At 43.2% G+C, this 20,840-nt stretch overlaps 1 protein-coding gene across 2 annotated transcripts in view; it reads left to right on the top strand.

The window, feature by feature from the left end:
- Positions 1 to 19,230, top strand: part of LOC144685740 (protein FAM53A-like) — an 83,253-nt gene extending 64,023 nt beyond the window's left edge. For both annotated transcript variants that reach the window (XM_078550570.1, XM_078550569.1), the window contains one exon: positions 17,801 to 19,230. In XM_078550570.1, coding sequence (XP_078406696.1) covers positions 17,801 to 18,061 — 261 coding nt within the window. In that variant the 3' untranslated portion in view covers positions 18,062 to 19,230. The remainder of the gene's footprint in view (positions 1 to 17,800) is intronic.
- The last annotated feature ends 1,610 nt before the right edge of the window (positions 19,231 to 20,840 follow it).

The following is a 20,840-nucleotide window of genomic DNA, read 5'->3' as shown; positions in this document are numbered from 1 at the left end:
AAGCCGTAGGTCAGTTGCCATCAGTAGGAATGTTTTAATTTATTTCACCCTTCCCTGCTTAATCTGATGGCAGCATGTGCTAAGCTGAAGCTTATTTGTTGTTTTTGTTTTTGATGCTCTTTAGATGCAAGTATTTTTTTTTAAATACCATCTCCTACAGTAAAATATATCACTGGGTTGAGATGAGAGTGGACTGGGTGGTGGAGGATTCAGGAGCTGAGTTTTAAAAGCAAGCAGAGTAAACTATTCGGATCTGAGCCTGAAATTCCAATGTGCTAAACAGCTTCCTGTTAACTCCTATTTAATTTTTCTGCTTCAAGTACAGCATTTAAATGCAAAATCTCAATCCAGGCATAAAACACTTCCCAATTATTTGGTTATTAACGCTTGCCACATTAAAGGCCATCATCTTGCTGCCAGGCTTCACCTGGAGGCAGCTGCACATTTTCAGAAGCGAGGTTTTGTTCAGTGGTTTTCACTTGTTTCAGTGCAAGTTGAATTACGGAATGAATAGGCTGTCGGACAAAGATCTGTTAATTGGCACATTTAAATCTACACTTTATGGTAATCCTTAATAGACACAACTAGTTTAACAAGAACTGTACTTTGTGAATAAGGGTTCAGCTGCTTCTGTGCCCAGACGTGAACTTTCTCTCTTTTGGGTGGGAGGAGGAAGAGGGGTGCAAGAAAACATAATCTTGATCACCTTTTAGGCCCTTCCTTTCATTATCTTTCTGTGTTGCTCTCACGCTCTCTCTCTTCTAGCACTTGTGTGCTCGCTCTCATTCCCCCTGCCCCCTTCCCTCACCTCTTAATTCTTTTTCTGTATTTTTTTATTCTCTGGATGCAGCCATCACTGGCAAGGCCAGCTTCTATTGCCCATCCTTGTTGCCCTTGAGAATGTGGGTGAATCCTCTTGAACTGCTGCAGTCTATGCGGTGAAGGTGCTCAGACAGTGTTGGTAAGTAGGGAGCTCTAGGACTTCACGTTTCAGAATTACTTTGGGCAGTTTTAATGCAGTTCCTAATAGGTGTGAGTTCACAACATAAATTACCAAAATTTGATCCATTTGGTGGCAGCTGCAGAACTGATGTCTCCCTAGAACAGAAGGGGGTTGCTCTTTGAGATAGTAGTTAAGGCATATTGTCAGGGAACCATAGAGGGAGCTTCACTCTGCACCTAACTAGCGTTGCGCCTATCCTGGAGTACTTGAAAGGCCAGCATGGTGGCAGCCGCTGCTGTACCTTATCTTGGAGCTTATCACTGAACATCACTGACATTCCTCATTGTGTGACGTGCACAGAAATTCAACAGATACAATCAGTGAAAACTTTGAATGTTAGGTTGGGCAATAAACCCTTAATGTAAAGGGCTAACTTTCATAGTTCAAATTGAGGGCTCATGGGGTAGATTTTCTAATTAAATGTAATTCAGATTTGTGTTATTAACTCATGCACAAGCCATCTGTTCACTGATACAACCTGGTGTCTCTCCCATTCCCCCCGCCCCCCCTTCCAAAAAGGCATGGAGAACTCGTCGTCCAGTAGCACAGACATAGTGAAAAGTAGCAATGGCTAAACACCTTGGCACAATCACTATGATCATCTAAGCAAAAATGGGGGCAGGAGGAGGGGGAACGGCAACAAAGAATGGCTCAAAACACTGTTGCAAATCTACCAGGGCACTCCTGTAATCCACTTCCATAAACAAATAAACAATAAAATCACAAACAACCCTCCCTTTAGACCCCCCTCCCCACCAAACGGGCTGGTAATTCTATACCAGCACAGAACCATTCGGGAAGTTGAAAGGGCTGTGAAGTGAGTGGACATCCATCACAACAAACATAACTCTTTTTTCTCCCCAGTTGGTTGTGGCCATTTATCAGGTTTAAGCAAGTTGAATGTGTATTCTAATTCTCATTCAATGCCTGTTCTAGTTTGTTTTTAAAGGTCTCTAGGTAATGCACAAGCATGGTCACACCTGTGTTAAATCAGCCCCTTGCTACGAGAGGAAGACCTGTCATCTCCAGCAGCTGTTAAACTTATTGTCTGTTTGTGGTTGTGACTGTCTGCTGCCTGCTTCTTTTGATGACTTGTGCATGCAGTTAGTATGAGCTGAATTTGGGGATGGGGGGTTGGTGGGGGGAATAGAGTGAAACATGTGTGGTGGTTGAACCTCTGAATTGAAAGGCTGATCTCTGAGCTTGTGGTCAACCCAGCTTTTGCTCAAGTTTGCCACAAGCACTAAGCTTGTGACCAGTGAGATTGCTGCTGTCCGTGACATTGCTGGAGTTCAGTTGCTGCAGCCAACAGCATTTTGAGTGCTGTTCCATTGCAACTGGAGGGTAAATACATACTGTGAAACGTATATTGGAACCTGGACACTGTTGAATACTTCCTTGCTTTTACTTCAGCTTTTTTTTTGTCTCTTTTTCCTCTCCCTCCAATGCAGGGTATCCTCACTAATCTTCTCCTTAGTGCACTTGCACGGCTGGGCTTGGCAACCTTTTCTCCAGTAAGTTTATAAACTCTTTCATACACATAGGCCAAACCCAGACTTCAGAAGCTGTGTACTGCATCAGACTGTTTTGTGTCTTTTTTTTTTGTCTCTGCCCTTACTGGTGTTAAAGAGGAAACTTCTATCATAACAGCCGGGATTGATTTGAATGCTGCTTCAGAGGAATGTTACATTTTGAATAGGGAGGAAGCTAGGTGAAACAGAGCTTTAAAGCCCAGCCCTTTCAATAGTTTAAAAAAACATTCTTTGTTTCTCATGCCAACCTCACTGAAAAGGAAAATTGTGAACATCATGGACCTAGATCAATTATCAAGCCAACTCACAGGAAAGGCTCAGACAAGGGGCCAAATACAGTTGGACTTTGTTAAAATGTTGCTTCAAAATTGTATGGATGATAAGACATTGCTCACAATAAGGTGAAGTCAATACCTACACGTGAGAAAGTGAACTAGTAACTAGTGGATAACTTGTGGTCAGCACTGTAGTTGCAAAAGTTTGCAATGGATCCTGATGGCCGTGACCTATCCCTTACACTTGGTCAGATTCTATTGTGTCAAAAGTATTGAAAAGGAAAGAAAAATGGAAAAACTTGTATTGACCATAGCAGAAACCTCTCAAAGCACTTGACCTACTATGAGTTACTTTGAAGTGTGTTATTGTGCAGCCAAGCCAAACACTATACTCATTTTAACTAGATTGTACTAGCAACAATTAGAAGATGATGTGTAATTTTGAGATTAGTTGAGGAGTGGGAGAACTCCCTGCACTTTCAATCGTGCCACAGTTTCAATTTGCATGCCACTCAACTATTAGAAATTACCTCTGGAACCTTAATTCAATATCGCACTTTAGGGATAGTACCTCCAACAATGCAATACTCCCTCAGCACTGCCATGAGATATCTGCATGTTGATGCATTCGACTCTTGACTTGGGGCTTGAACCTGCAACTTTTTGACTTGAGAATTGAGACTCAACCAACCAGAGAGAAAATGCAGAAATCCTGTATGTATTTTAAACCAAATTGCAATGTGACACAATGTGTGTTTCTCATTCTTTATTGAAATAGATGTGTGAAGAGGTAGGTAACTAGTTAAGCACAGATGATGAGAGAGGGGTCCTCCTGAACATGTTTTTTCCTGAACTGGCACGTTTTACGTGAAAATGTTTCACTGTGGCTGCATTTGTAGTGTAATATTTCCTGTTAAATTACATAAGCTGTCAGTCTCTTAACTTTTTGTAAATCCAAACTGCCTAATGGACCCTTTTATTTGCATGAGACTTTGCTCTGGAGTTGGATTTCCTCCCTCCCTGAACACTGTTTTCCTCTTTCTGATAAAATTTCTTTATATTTACTAGCTATTGTAGGCAGTGTACAAGCTACCTTACACTGTGCACTGGGTGTGCCAACTTGTTATATACTAAAAAGTCTGCAAATAAATCTTTAATTTATAGTGTTTATTTCTCATTTAGTGGCTGTCCAAACTCAAAACTGTTGGCTTTAGAAAGCAGTAGCACTGTGTGTCTGTCTGTGTGTGCAGTCACTTACTGTCATTGCTGGTTTCTGCTCAGTAAAGTACTGCTCTGAGATCTGTTGTATATCTTAACAATTGTAATATTTAACTGCGACAAATGAGGACATATTATAATTAACATACAAGCTTATGAATTTGGGTGGGGGAGCAGAGAAAGATCTCTTTTAAGTGGTTGTCACTATTATGTCTGCTTTTCCTGTGATACAGGATTCAAAATGCCCAGTGGCGAAACATCGTGGGAAAGTGAATTCAGGGGAATCAGAGCAAGAATTCCCTTAAATAAACAGCATCTTGCACTGCAGAGTGTATTATACTTGTCTGGACATGCTGAGAAAATTCAACTAGCATTGCAGTATAAAGAAAGCTGCTTTATTATGACAGTGTAATGGCTAAATATAAGTAGGACATGTTGCATCAACATGGTTTGTGAATATTAAGTTATCAATCCAGACCATTTTGTGTTATGATGTCTCCTGTTCAGAACACACTCAGTACTGGTTTTCTACCTAATGGTTTCTATGTTTTCCACAAAAAAACTGCACCACAAAATATATATATACAAAACAAATATGAAATTGGTGTGCAAAATTTCTTTCCGATCAAGCTATTTTCTTTTTTATAAATATTAATCTTGTTGAAATAACAGTTATGTTATGTACTTGCAGACTGAACCTGGGTTATAGAGTAATATTTCAAGGTAAAGGCTGAACAGGCTGCTGTAGCAAATGTTACATTATTTTGTGATCAACTCAACAACAACTTGCATTTATAAAGCACCTTTAATGTAGAGCCATCTGAAGGCATCTTGAAGCCAAAAATAGGTCAAGACAAAGAAGATATGTGAGGAGGGAGTGATCAAAAGCTTGGACGAAGAGCTGGGTTTAAAAAAGGAGAGGATAATGGAAATACAGAAAGCTGTAGAGAGGGATAGTCAAAATATAGGACCTCGACACTTAAAGGCACAGCCACCAATGGCAACAGTTAGGGAGGGTGTATGCACAAAAGGTCAGTGTCAGAGAAGAACAGAAACATAGCGAGGGGTTAGATCATAAAGAGATTTAAACATCAGGATAAAATTTGAGGCTTTGGGGAAGCCAGAACCAACACCAGCCAGAAAGACGGGAATTAATGTGGGATAAGATATAGGAAGGAGTGATTTGAATGAACTGAAGTTCACAGTGTATGATAGAATGGCCAGGAGAAAATTGGAATTATTGTTTCTGGTGACAATGACATGGATAGGGGTTTCAGCAGCAGACAAGCTGTGTTCATAATGCTGTGTTCATGTACTGTACTGTGGGCTTGTGTGAAATTCCAGTGTGCTGTGTTGGAGGTTGGCAGAAATATACATTCAACCTGCAGGTACCCCACAGTGGTGTCTTTTATCAGAGACAGCTTCAAGCAGAGGCAAAGTGCTCCACCAACATGGTTTGAAGCAGAAACTGAGAATTGTTGATTCCTTTGTATCACCCTACTATCAGCGCAGCGTGACACCAGTTGAGTGCTGGGGACCATGGCATCTGCCCACCCTTGTGGATAAAGGTTAACAGCCTAAGATGGTGATGTCTGATCTTTCCCTTTCCTGGTGAATCTGACCCAATTGTCTTGTTCTAAGCTGGTCTGGTGTTGTCCTTGGGTGATAGCCTTGAGCTATCGTCCTTTAAGAACGTATTGGCAGTAGTTCATTGTGCATTTTCTAAATACTCATGGTGCGTGTGTGAGAAAGGGAGGACAGACAGTGAAGACTTCAGTGGCATTGACAAGTCAACATGTTGCCCAAAACTGGACTCTCAAGAGGTCTGATAGCAAAAACTACCAATCTGCTCCTCTCGGACTCCATGTCCAATAGAAGTATTATTGTCAGCTTGCAGACAGAACATCCCCTGACTGCTGACCTTTTCGCGATGACCATGCCCTTAATATTCGTGTAATCTTCCCCCACTCTCATGTGTGTAGGCTATTGTTCTGTGTCACAACCTCCTCAACAGATCTGCCTCAGACAGCAGAGAAAGTTTAAAATTGCAACTGATCACTGTTGGTTAGAAATCTGCTCTCATTCGTCTCTGGGCCGAGGACACAATTAGAGCGAAAGGTGTTCTCTGGTTTACCAGAAGGTATTTTGTAAGTTTGCCATTTTTGCCTCTGTACCTCCATTTGACTGAGTTTTGATGACGTTTTCTTTTGCTGTTAAGTAAAGTGAAGCATAGGAAAGTAATTAGAAAAGACTATTCCAGCTTCCATACAGCGAGTGAGAGGGACTTATTGATAGGATTATTGGTCCTATTGCTTCTTTTTTCCCTGTGAGGAAGTACCTGGCTTCCACTTGGCAGTTTATCCACAGTGGTGCCTTTGAAACCAGAGGCTCGCTGTGTAGGGAATCTCAGGCCTAAACTACAACGTCATGGCCAAGCTTGATTCCCTTCTCACCCAACATCCATGAATGCAGCAGCTACTGGAGAGAGAGCCCTAGTTGTTATTTCTCTTCCCTCCCTCTTACTTTACCTCTTTAGCCCAGAGAGACTGCAGCCACTAATTGTTAGATGGACTGAGATTAGCTAACTATTGATTACTTTCACAAGGTGAGGAAAACTATCACGGCAGCAGATAAAACAGCTCTTTATTTAAAATGCATTACCCTAGGGCTGTAGATGCTAAGCTTGCCCACAACGTATTAGCAGACACTGCATCATTATGATGAAGCTGTTCAAAATGCCAATGTTGTGCCCCATTGGTTACGTCCTTTGTCATGCAATGATAGCAGTTTCATACTGCGACTGATGTTGAAACTGATACCCAAAGGTATCCATATGAATGGAAACTTTACCAACTATTCTTCATATTGTTGCAACAACTACTCCAGTGTTAAATCAACTTATACTAAAGGAGCTATAACCAGAAATTTTTGAAGGGCTGAAGACACCAGGGAGGAGAAGTGATGCCTCAAGGCACCTGTGGTGCTCAGTGGGGCCCTGGTCCAGGAGAGATCCACCTTAATTTTGGAATTGTCGATTCTGGTGTCGCAGTCTGCCAAGATATTAGCATGTTCCAAACTTTGGAGTCTGGGTGGTGAGACTGGGTTTGACACCAATCCTTAGCTGAGGCCTGCACTTGCATGCTTTCCAGTAGGTGTCACTGTATAGCAGAAGTGGGGAACCCTTAATGGCCTTTTCTTTCTCTATCCTCTGAATGCTCAAGGGGTCCTGAGACTAGCTGTAGTACACAAACTGCTGTCCTGTCTGAGATCTACCAACTCAGTTCAGATCCAGTATAGAATCAGTGGATGACTTGGAGATGGATCTAGCAACCAGCTATAGAACTCTCCTTTCTCCTGCCCTCCTTAAGAATACGTGAGTGTTGCTAGCAATTGACTGTGCACTAGTATCTTAGTTCCCAGTGTACCTGTGATCTATTCAGCTCCAATACTTTGGTGTGGAGAGAAAATACTAATACAGTGAATGGTGGTGGGCAATTAAACAACTAATCAGAGGAGGAGGCTCCACAAATATCCTCATCCTCAATGATGGAGGAGTTCAGTATGTCAGTGTAAAAGACAAGGCTGAAGCATTTGTATTCACCTTCAGCCAGAGGTGCTGAGTGGATGATACATCTCATCTCCCCCTAAGGTCCCCAGCATTACAGATGTCAGTCTCAGCCAATTCAATTCACTTCATGTGATATCAAGAAACTGTTGAAGGCATGGGATACTGCAAAGGCTATCGGCCCTGACAACATTGGCAGTAGGACTGAAGACATGCTCCAGACTTAGCTGTGCCCCTAGCTTAGCTGTTCCAGTACAGCTACAACACTGGCATCTACACAACAGTGTGGAAACAAGATAAATTCAATCCAGCCAATTACTGCCCCATCAGTGTACTCTTAGTCATCAGCAAAGCGATGGAAAGCGTCATTCACAGTGTTATCAAGTGGCACTTGTTCATCAGAAATTTGCTCACTGGTGCTCAGCTTGGGTTACACCAGGGCCAGCTGACTCCTGACCTCATTACAATCCTAATCCAAATATGCACAAAAGAGCTGAATTCCAGAGGTGAGATGAGAGTGACTGCCCTTGACAACATGGCAGCAATTGACCAAGTGTGGCTTCAGGGAGCCTTATCAAAATTGAAGTTAATAGGAACCGGGGGAAATTTCTCTATTGATTGTGACCGAGCACAAAGGAAGATCGTTGTGGCTGTTGGAGGTCAATCATCTCAGTTCCAAGACATCGCTGCAGGAGTTCCTCAGGGTAGTGTCCTAGGCTCAGCCATCTTCAGCTGCTTCATCAGTGACCTTCCTTCTATCAAAAGGTCAGAAGTGGGGATGTTCACCATTGATTGGGCAATGTCCAGTATCATTCACAATTCCTCAGATACTGAAACAGTTCGTGTCCATATGCAGCAGGACCTGGACAACAGTTAAGCTTGGGCTGATAAGTGGCAAGTAACATTTGTGTCACACAAGAGCCAGACATGACCATCTCCAACAAGAAAGCATCTAACCGCCTCCCCATGACATTCAATGTCATTACCATCACTAAATCTCCCACCATCAACACCCTGGCTTTACCATTGATCAGAAACTTAACTGAAGCAGCCATATAAATACTGTGGCTACAAGAGCTCGTCAGAGGCTGGGAATTCTGTGGCAAGTAAATCACCTCCTGACTCTCAAGCCAGTCCACCACCTACAAGGTACAAGTCAGGAATGTGATGGAATACTGTCCATTTTCCTGGATGAGTGCAGCTCCAACAATACTCCAGAATCTTTAAACAATCCAGGATAAAGCAGCCTGCTCGATCGATATCCCAACCACCACCTTAAATATTCAATCCCTGTACCACCATTGCACCATGTATGCAGTGAGTACCATCTACAAGGTACACTACAGCACTCGCTAAGGCTCCTTCAACAGCACCTTTCAAACCCACAACCTCTACCATGCTGAAGGACAAAGGCAGCAGATGCAAGTTCCTCTCCAAGCATCCTGACTTGGAACTAAATCGCCGTTCCTTCGCTGCCACTGCATCAATATCTTGGAACTCGCTCCCTAACAACACTGTGGGAGTACCTAAAGCAGATGGATTCAGTGGTTCAGGAAGGCGGCTTACTGCCACCACCCCAAGGGCAATTAGGGATGGGGAACAAATGCTGGCCTTACCTGCAACATTCACATCCCATGAACAAGTAAAACTTTTGTTTCATTATTGACCTGTTGTAGGCTGGAATTAGAGGCTCTCGTTAACCAAAGCGGACTTGGTTTCTTTACTGATTTGCTGGGATGGATGCAGTACGATGCTGAAGCTGTTTACTCAATGTTTTGTAGAAATGTCAAGCCAAGGAGGGCAATTATGGGCATTTGTGCAGGCTGAGGCTGATGCCCAAGCTGGGATCAGAGCAGAAGCTTGTTTTTATTTATGAGTGATCAGGAAATGACTTTTTTTTTCCTCTTCTCTCCTTGTTCTGGGACCAATTGTGATGGTCAGCTTAATTCAGTGCTGACAGGGTTCAGTCCCAAGACCTTCCTGGTCACTTCACATAAAGGTGGACTGTTTACCTCTGGGCTATGGGGACAAGCTAAACAGAGCAGCGTTGGATAGTGAAATACTGAGTCGTACTCCATGTACCATAAAACCTAGTGTGCGCTATCTGGTATATTTTGAGCTTACATGAAGGGTTGCTGATTTTAGCTTATTTGTGTGATTTGTATTTCCCACTGAAGTGCCATTTTCCTGTTCCTATCCTTGTCCTATCAAATATATTAGTTTTGACTGCTGTAATAGCCCACCCTTCCTGTTATGGGATGTAAATACAGGAACAGTAACTTCAAACACCACAGTGACCTCTATGCACATAGTCATTGGGCGGGCTTCCAGATAATCCATTGTTAGGATGCCTATTCTGAATGAGTGGGCGTCTGTTATGGACTGTAACAGTCCATAACAAACTTTGGATCATCTCCTAAACTGCTCAAGCTTTGCCCAAGAGGGTTTATGTAAAGGAAGACTTTTGACGGTTTTTGGATGATAAAAGATGAAGGACATCAGTGTTGCGAAACACAGCACCGTTTCTATTTTTAGCGCCCAGTCCTAGGTTGGGTACAACACAAGTCAGATGCGGAGTATAGCTTTTTCTGTGCTGTCCTGGCAACACAGGTTTGACATGGTTGGGGAGGTAGGTGCATAGTGGTATTGTCACTGGACTGATAATCCAGAAGACCCAGGGTAAAGCTTTGGGGATCTGAGTTCGAATCCCACCACGGCAGATGGTAGAATTTGAATTCAATAAAAAAAATCAAATTAAAAGTCTAATGATGACCATGAAACCATTGTCGATCATTGTAAAAACCCATCTGGTTCACTAATGTCCTTTAGGGAAGGAAGTCTGCAATCCTTACCTGGTCTGGCCTACATATGACTCCAGACCCAGAGCAATGTGGTTGACTCTTAAATGCCCTCTGAAGAAGGGCAATTAGAGATGGACAATAAATGCTAGCCAGTGATGCCCACATCTCGTGATCAAACTAAAAAAACTTAAAACCATTGAGCATTCCCAGATCAGCCATAGCACTGGTTTTATGTAAAGTCTCTCTTGGGTTAACCCAAGAAAGTAAAGTGGACCCTCGTCAGCTGTGCAAAACCTAGTCTGTGGCAGAGGAGGAATCCATGCCAATTAACACCTGGAGCATAGTTCACAGTTATAATCTCAGGACATTTCATAGCAAGTACAATCAAACTTGTGTATGCTTAAATCAGCCTATTGCCTGTGTGCGTGTGTGTGAAATTGGTGGTCTTTTGCTAACCCTGCTAGGTGTGACATGGCCCAATCTCCTGTTCTAGTATAGAACCACAGAGAATGTTTCGTGATTATTTGGCTGATGGGGTCGAAGGTAAGGGCTGGTGAATGGTTCTACAACTCTCATCATAAATGATCCATTATAATGCCAGATAAAATGGTCGAATGGGTAACCATCCATGTTCCATGTCATGTGCTCTCAATGTAGTGTATTGTGTTTTTTTAAAATTTAGGCTTCATGTCTGCCTATCGAGTTGCAGCATTTCTGTAAAATGAAAACAGCAGGGAACTAATTTAGGTTCCGGTGTATTTTCACCTCTTGTTAGATTGGCTGGTTGTTTTTCAATTCCATTTTGAAGGTTCCCGTGATTGGTAGAAAACCAGCTGGAGGCAGATGTGTTTAGTTTACAAAAGAAAGTCTCTCCAGTTTGAAAAAAAAGCCCTGGAGATGAGCCAGTGCTGCTGCGAGGGGTCGCTGTGCATCTTTGTGTGGTTTAGTCCGGTCTTGGGAGAAAGGGTTTAAAATAGCACGTTCTATTAGTCAAGGTCCTGATAATCTTCAAAAATGGCTGTGTTTGAGGTTTCTCTGGAGTGCTGTGGTGCCTTTGGCGTTGAATTTCTGCTGTTATCACTTCCTGTTCAACTTGTGGAAGATTTAATCTGGTTATGCCTTTTATTGACCTCTGCTGGTATCAGAAGATTTATTTTTTGACAAGTATAACCTGTATTCTTTCATGTTTGTTGAGAGTGTTGGCACAGTGGCTGTTTCTTTTTAAATAAGAGGCCAGTGCGATGTTCCATTGATTGAAATGTGGGTTAGGGGACAGGTGGATTGATTTAAACGGGCACTATACCAAGTCAGTTGCAACAAAAATGGAGGGAAGTAGAAGGGATGTGTCTTTCGAATCAGTGTGAGAATCTGCTGCCTTGTTGTCACGCGACCCATTTCCTCTCATTTCCTGACTGCCCGGTTAAATCATGTGGAATTGTGTGTTTTGTGCCTGTACTGGAGATTCGGGTAGAGTATGGGATTGTAATGTTCCGTTGACATGCTCAGTGTGCCTCCTGTTACAAAAGTTATCCTTCGCCCTTCACATTGATCCAAAAGTAGCAGAAGTGCTCAACTATTCACCCTTGTTCAATCCATAGCAGTCTTACTCGGGTTGTTCCACAGCAAAGGTCAGTTTCTTTGGGAACAAGTTGCTTTGTGCTGCTGGACCTCGTTCTGCCCTTCACTTTGGATTGGATTTTGTACCAGAGCAGAAAACTAGGGCAAGGCATCTGGGGTTACAAGCTCCCGGTTACCCATTAAGGTAACCAGTGTAAAATTGCTTTCATGTGACTGGAACCACACCCCACAGCCAGTCCAGCACAGTTCAAAGCTCCAGTGGCAACTGCAGGAAATCAGCATTCAAAGTACTGAGAGTTCAGTCACTATTCAATTTGTGGGGTTTTTCTTATTTTAGCCCTTAATTGTCTCCTTTCCCTCTGTCTTTCTTGAAAGTGGACTAGTATTTCGCCTAAATTGCTATTTTTCCCAGATGAGGATGCCTGGCTCGTCCCCCATGGGCAGAATCAGAATTGAGCCTGGGGCCATGCACAGCCGGTGTCCATGTGTGTAGGGGTCAGTAAATGAATGACCTTCAGGAGCAGATCCTTTCTAACGAGGAGTCTGTAAAGCTGTGCTCAACCAGTTGAGGGGGTGGCCGGGAGGCGTCTAAGTTTGTAAGGGCCAGCAGGCAGCTACAGGTCTCTCTTTCTGTCTGTCTGTCTGTCTCCAGTGACCTGAGCTGAGATTTGTTTCACTGCATAGTTACTCTTTCTGGGCTGGCAGCTCAAGCTGTGACGCGGGTGGTGCTTTCCAACCAAAGGTTCTGAGGGCCTCTGTATTTAAAATAAAAGGCATACATATGAACGTAACAAAGCATCAAACTAGCTGCTCTTTGTATCACTAGACAGGCTATTAAGCTGTGGGAGAATCACATTTGAGCCCCATCTTGTCCTCATCTGATATCCACATATGTACTTTTGGTAGTGATCACTGGATAGCATTCAAGAGCCGCATTGTTCCCTAGCTCTGTAGTGCTGGGTCAGTTGCAACACCTGTTCTGCCTTCCCAGCTGAGGTGACCATGTTCAGTATAGACTGAGAGCACGGCCTCAGCTCACTGAATAAACTTGCTGAGCCACATGGTCAGAAAAAGTACAACTGATGATTTTCATGGGTGACCCCCTTGGCTCAGCTGTTTTAATGGCAGTGCTTATTTGAAATAGGTCTCTGTTAAAGTAATGGACGATACAATACCATAAAGTATTGGTCCACTAATATTGGCAACCAAATACATTTCGGACTCTTGTTGTCTTAGCTTAGGTTGGTGGTGGTGAGAGATGGGATTAGTGTGGTTGTGTTTCACAGTAATTGATTGGGGCATGGTTATCTTAATGGTAGAGCTCCTGTGTAACAGTAAATATTTATAGAATAACACATATATGATGGATGGTGCTGAGCCCAAGCTAAGCAGGAGGACTTTCTGAGCAGTTACTTCCCTGTTAAGTAGATTTGCTGAAATGGGTAAAACTTTATCATGTACTATTCAGATGAGATAAAGAAATGTGTTTTGTTTTGTGCTCTGGCAACCTCAGTTGGGTTCAGAGCACTGAAGGTTGTGGCTAATGCAAGCACTTCCCTTCCAGAGCCCCAGTGTTGTATCATTGTGAACATTGAGAGTGTATATCAGAAATTGGCAGCTGATAATCTGCAAAGCAGCAAATGCATTATGCTTGGGCCTACTGTACCACTCTGCTCTGCTGAGGCCACAGGCTCCACCTGGGATTCGGGTTTATGCACTGACTGCCTCCCACACTCTCAGTAGCAGGTACTGGGTAACAATCAAGTAGAACCCTAGCAGATTTCCTCCTCCCAATACCCAGCATCACTGCAACACCCCAGCTGCTGGCTTGCCTGAGACCTGCACACTGCCATTTCCCATTAGGCCATGTAGGAATATATGACCAGGCGCTACTTGTGTGTTTTCCCTTCCTCACTCCCATTTCCTGTTAATCGGGTGCCTTTGGCAACTGTTCAGGTCAGTAGTTATTTCTTTGTTTATTCATATGTTAGTTACTGTGTTTTAAGGCATCCTGAATCTCTTGCATCTAGTTTCTTACCCTGAGGTATTCCCAATGTTTTATTATGCAGCTCATGTGAGTGAGTGCAACACTCCCAAGATGTTTTGCTATGTAAAGGTGCTGTATAAATGCAGCTAGTTGTTGGTGAATATTGTTGGCGTGCAGACCCCAGCCTAACTAGCCTATCTCAGCTGCTATCGGCAATGGACATGTCCACACAAACTAGCTTGTATATAATTTCAGACAGAGTTTTGTGAACTTTTTATTCCTAAATTTGTCTGTTTTCTAATGTTATGGAGTGGCCATCTTAGAATGGAAACTCCGAACATTTCTGTTATTCCAGTATGATTTGGCTGCAACACCACAGTAAGTTCTTGTTTAAATCACAAGAGTTGCCAGAAAATACTAAGGATTTACATTCTAGTGTTGTCTAAGGTTTCAAAAAACCTTAGCTGGGTCCAAATTGAAATTCCCTACTCCTTGAACAGCCCAGTTTGAGTTGAAGGGATGAGGTGAGGGCAGTTGAATTTCACTCATCCCAAGTCTAGACTTGTATACCACCATCTTCAATGGGGCTGCTTGTTCAGTGACCAGAATCCTTGTGCCTGACATGTTTAAACAGCAGCTTCTTGCCTGTAAACACAGTATTCCTAAGTGCATGACATGAAGCCTTTAAAAATGCTGACTTGGTTTCCCTGGACCAGTGGGCAAGTATCAGCCTCATGCTGCCAAAAACCAGGAAAACCCCTTTTGTCCATCGGCATTGTAACTCTGGGCATTATTCCCACACTTAGCCTCTCAATGACTCCACGTTTCAAAGCAGCTCTTTGCTCTCCCTGTAGGTAGTTTAATGGGAGTGTGCTGATAAATGGTTCCTTCGCAGCAGGGACAGGACAGCCTGAAACAATGCAACGGTTGGTGTTGTTAAAAATGGATGCAGGGCCTGCTCTTTGTTGAGGGACGTAAAGGGGTTGATTGCATAATTTATTGGGGATATGGCGCTTGCACCATGTCATCCTTAATGCTGGGAATCCGTCACAATGTCTTTGTTAATGAGTGTGAATTTATGGCTTCCTTGGAGTTTTTATCTTCCTAGAAAGCAGATATTTTTTCCCCTTTGCCTTCTCATTGCCTTGCCACTAATGTCTCTGCTTTTCTGAAAAAGCGACAAGATTTGCTTTTACATATTAATTTTGGGAAGAGCTGGTTTAAAGATGAACTATATGGAAACAATAAGGTGACATCTGACCTGAGGATCATGGAGGTCGGGGGAGGGGAAGGGGCAGGCGGAAGATAATCTTTTTGTAACGCCACAGACGTACCTAGGTAGGAGACTAATCTTTACTTACTTACTTATTGGGCCCAGCATGGTGGGGTAAGGGGGTTGGTGGAGAGAACCAGTTGAGAGAGGATTTAACTTGTCATCCATGGTAATCAGCTGCAGCCTGTGAAATTCCTCTTCTCTTGCAAAACTAAATGAGGTGATTACTATACTAAAGCAAAATGTGTATCCTTCTTTCCATTCCTCAAAAAAAAAACACTGGGATTTTTAAATAACATTTGGAGCTGTTGGTCATTCTCTCTATCGCACAAATATGTTTGGGACTAATATATATATGAAGTCTTGAGATGCACCAAATTAATGCATGTTCCTTTAAGTGTCCATGTGCAGTATTATTATTCTGCCAGGAGGACCGCAATCTGCCCTGCTCTCAGTTCAGCTTCTCTTCAACTACTTATTATCAGAAGGTTTGTTTTACCCTTGCCCACTTTCTTCTGTATTACGTTTTTTTAAAGAAACCTTGCCCCCTCCAGATGGCTTCAACAGTTTCATGCAGAGAGAAGCAATGTCATTAAAAGAAAGACTTGCATTTATAGAGCACCTTTCACAGCTCTGAGATTCTCAAAATATAGCCAATGAAGTAATTTTTGAAGTGTGTAATCGCTCCCCACGCGCACCCCCCTGCCCTTGCCCCCATCTCTGAGTTAGCTCAACTCTGCTAGTAAGCCTCTACATTTCCCCAACACTGCCCTAGGATACAGGGGTGGCTCGGGGGGAGGGAGGGTGGTATTTGTTATTCGTGAGCCCCCCCCCACAACTAGAGATGCAGACGTTAACCTACATAAGTCACTGCATTTTATGGTGGTTAGTTGTATATGAAGTAGCTTAGTGCTTTCTGAGACACCTGATGAGGAACTTTGTAAACTCAAGACTCTCTTCCTTTGGGATTAAAATGGAAAATACTGGAAATACTCAGCAGGTCTGGCAGAATTTGTGGGGAGAGAAACAGCTGATATTCCAGAACTGCGACCTCTCCTCAGAACCCTTTTCTTTTAGATGTTGGATAGGGACTGGATCAGACTTCATTGTGTTCCCCTCTGTTGACAGACTATTTTGGCCATGATAAGTTATGAAGTATGGTTGCTTGCAATTAGCACAAGGCACCAGGTGCCCATAAAAGAGCACACCTTTGTGAAAATGGAAAATTCCTTCATCCTACACCCCCTTTTCATCCATCTCCTCTTCATCTAACTGGTCCCTGCTCCCATAGCCATTACAGTCACAGGTTGCCAGCCCCTCTTTCTGTACAGCACTACCCAGTGGGTGAATTGGCTATTGCAATGGTATAGTTATATAGCACCACCCAGTGGTAGTGACTGGCTACTCAGTGATTTGTGCTTTGTTAACATTTGACTCTCCTGTACACCTGAACAAAATTACCAGTCCTGGACTTCACTAGCGATATTTTCATCTCTGAAGGAATCTTCTATTTGATCTAGAAAATAGAATAATGCATAGCAAGATAACATGCTGTAAATAACATGAGTGTGTTACTATGACCTCCTTTTATCAGAAATTGGGATCTCTGTTAATTTCCCCTGATGATGAAGGTGATGTGTGTATGAAAAATGAAATAATGCTCAGACTAGTGCAGAAGTAGAATGGCTCACAAAGTTTGACCTGTATGCTTCCCCGGTTCTGTTTTTGCCCACTCTTCTCTGTAAGACACTGCCTGTGTTGTGAAGATAAATCCTCTCTCAGCAATACTTAGCATAGTGTTATATTAAAGATCTGCCATAGAAGAAGCATAATGTACAGGACCCCTGCTGAGCTAGCTTCCTTATTAGAGGTCCTTCATTGTCTGCTCTTTGTGTAAGTGCAATGCAGCTTATTGATAAGTCGCTCCCCAGTGCATGTGTCTGTAGCGGTGTGGCGAGGCACACAGGCCAGGAAGGTCACAGACTCAATCCCTGGGCACTGCTGAGTTAGTTGATTTCAGCAGAAATAATGAGAGCACTTGTGTCCCTGGGCTGAGCGGAGGGGTGAGAAATGAGAATTAGTCAGGATTTCTTCTGATAATCCAGTAACCCCCCTCCTCCTGGAAATACACATGTGGATATTGAATGAGAACAGAATTTGGTTAAAATAGACTGTCAGACTCTTCAAATCTGGAAAGAGACCAGAAATGCCTGTGAAACTGCATCCTACAAGCATCCTTCAGCAGAGAGTGGCAGAAAATGTGGGAGTGGTGGGGTGGGTGGATTTGATGGAGAGATGGCTTGACCACTAGATGAATTCTTGATGGTATCTGGAATTCCCCACTTTTACAATACAGCTCAAGCTCAGCATAGACTCCCCCTCCCACCACCCCCCCACCCCTCTGAAGTAGATGAACATCACTTGCTGTACAGTCCAAATTTTAACATGGTTTTGGTCTGCTGGATTACTGCACCATAATTTAGAATGGTTGATGGCATTAGCTTGTAAATTTACATTTAGACTCCTTGTTCCAATCAGGGTTCTCACTTTGTTTTCATTTGGTTACAGAGGAGAAACCTCAGCAGTCCTGCTTGCCTTGAGCTGGAGGAGAGGAAACCCCCAAAGGACCAGTCTCCCGTCCCCACTCCGGACACTGCAGCCTTCAAACTGGACTCGTCGCATAACTGCCCAGCAAGAAGCTGCCGGATTGAAACACTGAGTGAAAGTGACGAAGAGGAGGATCCCAAGAATTATTGTGACAGCACGGAAGCCATTCCATTCCAACGTACCTGTGAGGATCTGGATTTGGAAATGATTGAGGAAAACTGAGCCAACTCAGTTAAGCAAATATCAGGACAATTTTTTTAAAAACCCCATCGGATTACGCCTTAAAATGCATCCCATGTGCACAAAGTACAAAGGACACAAACTGTTATCCCTACCAGATTCCGTCTTTACACTACTTTCCCAGTTGCACAATTTTGTGGGGGGGGGCATTTGTGCTGCGAGCTGTGAGCCCCCTTACCCAGGACAGTGGGGTGAAGAGTTTAAATCTTGGCAGACAGGTTGTGTCATTTCTTTTGCTCTCCGTTCTCCCTCCTGCTTGTCAAATGTTGAACTGTTTAGACTTCACTACACTCCGTAACTTGCTAAAGCCCATGTACATATTGTGCATCAGCAGTAAACGCCATATGGCGTCTTCCTGGAACCAGTTGGGAGTGACAACCAAATGGTGCCTTCAGAAATGAATGAGTCAGAGAGGGACCGATGAGCAGAAGCAAAGGGCCCTTGACCTCCACAGACAACATTGTAGTTTTCAGGGGCCCTGAAATTGAGACCCCTGTCTCCAACTTCACGTTATTTACAACTCAATGAGGCTATGATTATTAATAGGTTAGTTGGCTTCTCTTTCTTTCCTTTCTTCTCTCTTCCCACAACCCCCCCCTCCCCAGCAGAAGGTGGAAGTGAAAAACGGAATAAAAAGTAGAGTGCTATATCTGAGTAGATTTGGCCATTTACTGACTTTTGAAGGGTTTTAGTGCTCCCCAGCTGCACAAGACAGGAGTTGTGGTTTTATTTAATGTACTTGGCTGAGAAAATCTGCCAAGGTAAAATAATCATCCTGTGTACAGCAGCCTAGATCTCAGCTCAGCAAAGGAAAGCATGGGGGTGGAGGAGAGGGAGAAGCAAGTTGGACAAGAGCAGCCAATTGAGTTTACAGATGGTCTGGAAGATGTATAGTGATTGTGTGAGACGGTATCTGTTTTGTTATCTTGTGTAGACTGTACTTGAAGAGACTCTATATTTTTGTTGTATTTTAGCCCTTGCACCAAATTTCTGAACCAAGATCAAAGATTCGCAACTTCCTGCCAATTTCCTTGGTCCTCTTGAAGAGTTCCTAGTGTTTCTAATAAATTTAATCAAAGATTGTGATAATATAACGACCACCTGCTCTCTTTATTGATTGCCTTATAAATAAAAGAGAAACACTTTTTTTTTGAATACTTTGCGTACTTGTGTTTTAAATTTGACCTCAGTGGATTGAACCTGTCGAACAACATTGTGGCTAAGCAGCTGAGCATCCAGACCGTGTTCAGTTCTCATGCTGTGTTGGGTTAGCCAGGCAGCAGCAGGGCAATGCAATTGGCTTCGGTGTCAATAGTCGGAGGTGGGGGGGGTGGGGGGAGGTGAAATTGCTCTGTCCCAGTGCCTTGAATGAAACTGTAAGGTGAGGACTGGATTAGACTCTGTTGGAATTGATCCATGATCAAATATTCTGCAGACACTCCTTGCAAGACTTGTACATGAATAAAAACGACTTGGGCAGAGGAGAACCCCACCACATCTCAGCCCAGCCTTCAGGGGAGAAGTTGTGGGGCGGGTGGGTGAGAGTGTGTGGGGGGTGGTGGGGATCAGAGATGAGCTCACAACATCAGCAGCAGAAAGCAGCTGCCTCTCTCCTCACAGCTTGCTGAGTAATTAGTTTGGCCTGCCTTGACCCCATTTTAGTGTTCCATAAATATCCCTGTGGCCCAGTACACAGTGAGCCTGTTGCATCTCACTAGGTATGACTGTTAATGGGGAGGTTACGCTGCAGCAATTAAACAGTCAAACATTTTCCAGAGGTTTTTCTTCTTGTATTTGCTCAAGTTTTGCTGACCATCTGAGGTTCGGCTACTTGAAGCAGTTTCTGGTGTGGTGGCACCACAGTGAAAGGGCAGAAGGTTTTAATGATGCTCAGGTCAAATGTTACCACTGTGTCCAATAGAAACAACAACAAAAATCGATATTTTCAATGGGACTGTCTGGGAAAACAGCTGACGTCACTTTGCAATAATTGGTCAGTTTTCCAGAAATTTTAATAGCCTGAATGTTGGCTTTGAACATCCTTGGTTCCACTTGTGCTTTCTCGACTGGACTGAGACTTCCTGCCCCCTCCTCTCACCAGGCTGCTGACTCACGATGGCATATGTCAAAACGTACCCTGTTTGCTGCACACAAGTGTCCAGTCGCACAAACTTGGACCCGAGTGTGAGTGAGCTAATTGACTGTCGGAGGCTGTAGGAGCCAAACCTAGTGTTCCCTGTGCGCCCACAAATGTTTCTAGAAGGAGTCATTTGATAGAAATAGTATCTGGAGACCCTGTGTGGCAAAGGAGGGGCTTTTTCTCTTCTCCCTTCTAAGCAATAAAGATTATTCTATCTGATGGTGGCTACCGGAGTTGAATTTGTGACTCAAACTGACTCATTCAGCTGCATTACCACCACATTGGGGCAGGGGTGAGCAAAAAAAAGTCAATACTTTTATTAATGCAAACATCCAACAAAAGACACAACCTGTCTCTTATTCTCTTATTACTCACAATGGCTGTAGCTTTCTGCTTGAAATCTTTAGTCTCTCGTCATGGATGACCTTCATTAATAAATAACAGTCTATTCTGCTGTACCGACTGATATCCAAGGTGTAATAATGTCATTAACGTCCCAGTGTAAAGTTTTATTGATTTTATTTTTAAATTTACCTACAAATTGTTCTCATTTGAGACGTGACTGTACATTTCAATTGTAGGTTCTGGTGGGAGCACTCTGCAGTTGTGTTTCTGAGAGTT

Source organism: Cetorhinus maximus, chromosome 10 (genome assembly GCF_964194155.1).
Source record: "Cetorhinus maximus chromosome 10, sCetMax3.hap1.1, whole genome shotgun sequence".
Taxonomy (NCBI): Eukaryota; Metazoa; Chordata; class Chondrichthyes; order Lamniformes; family Cetorhinidae; genus Cetorhinus; species Cetorhinus maximus.
This window is presented reverse-complemented; position numbering and strand designations above follow the sequence as displayed.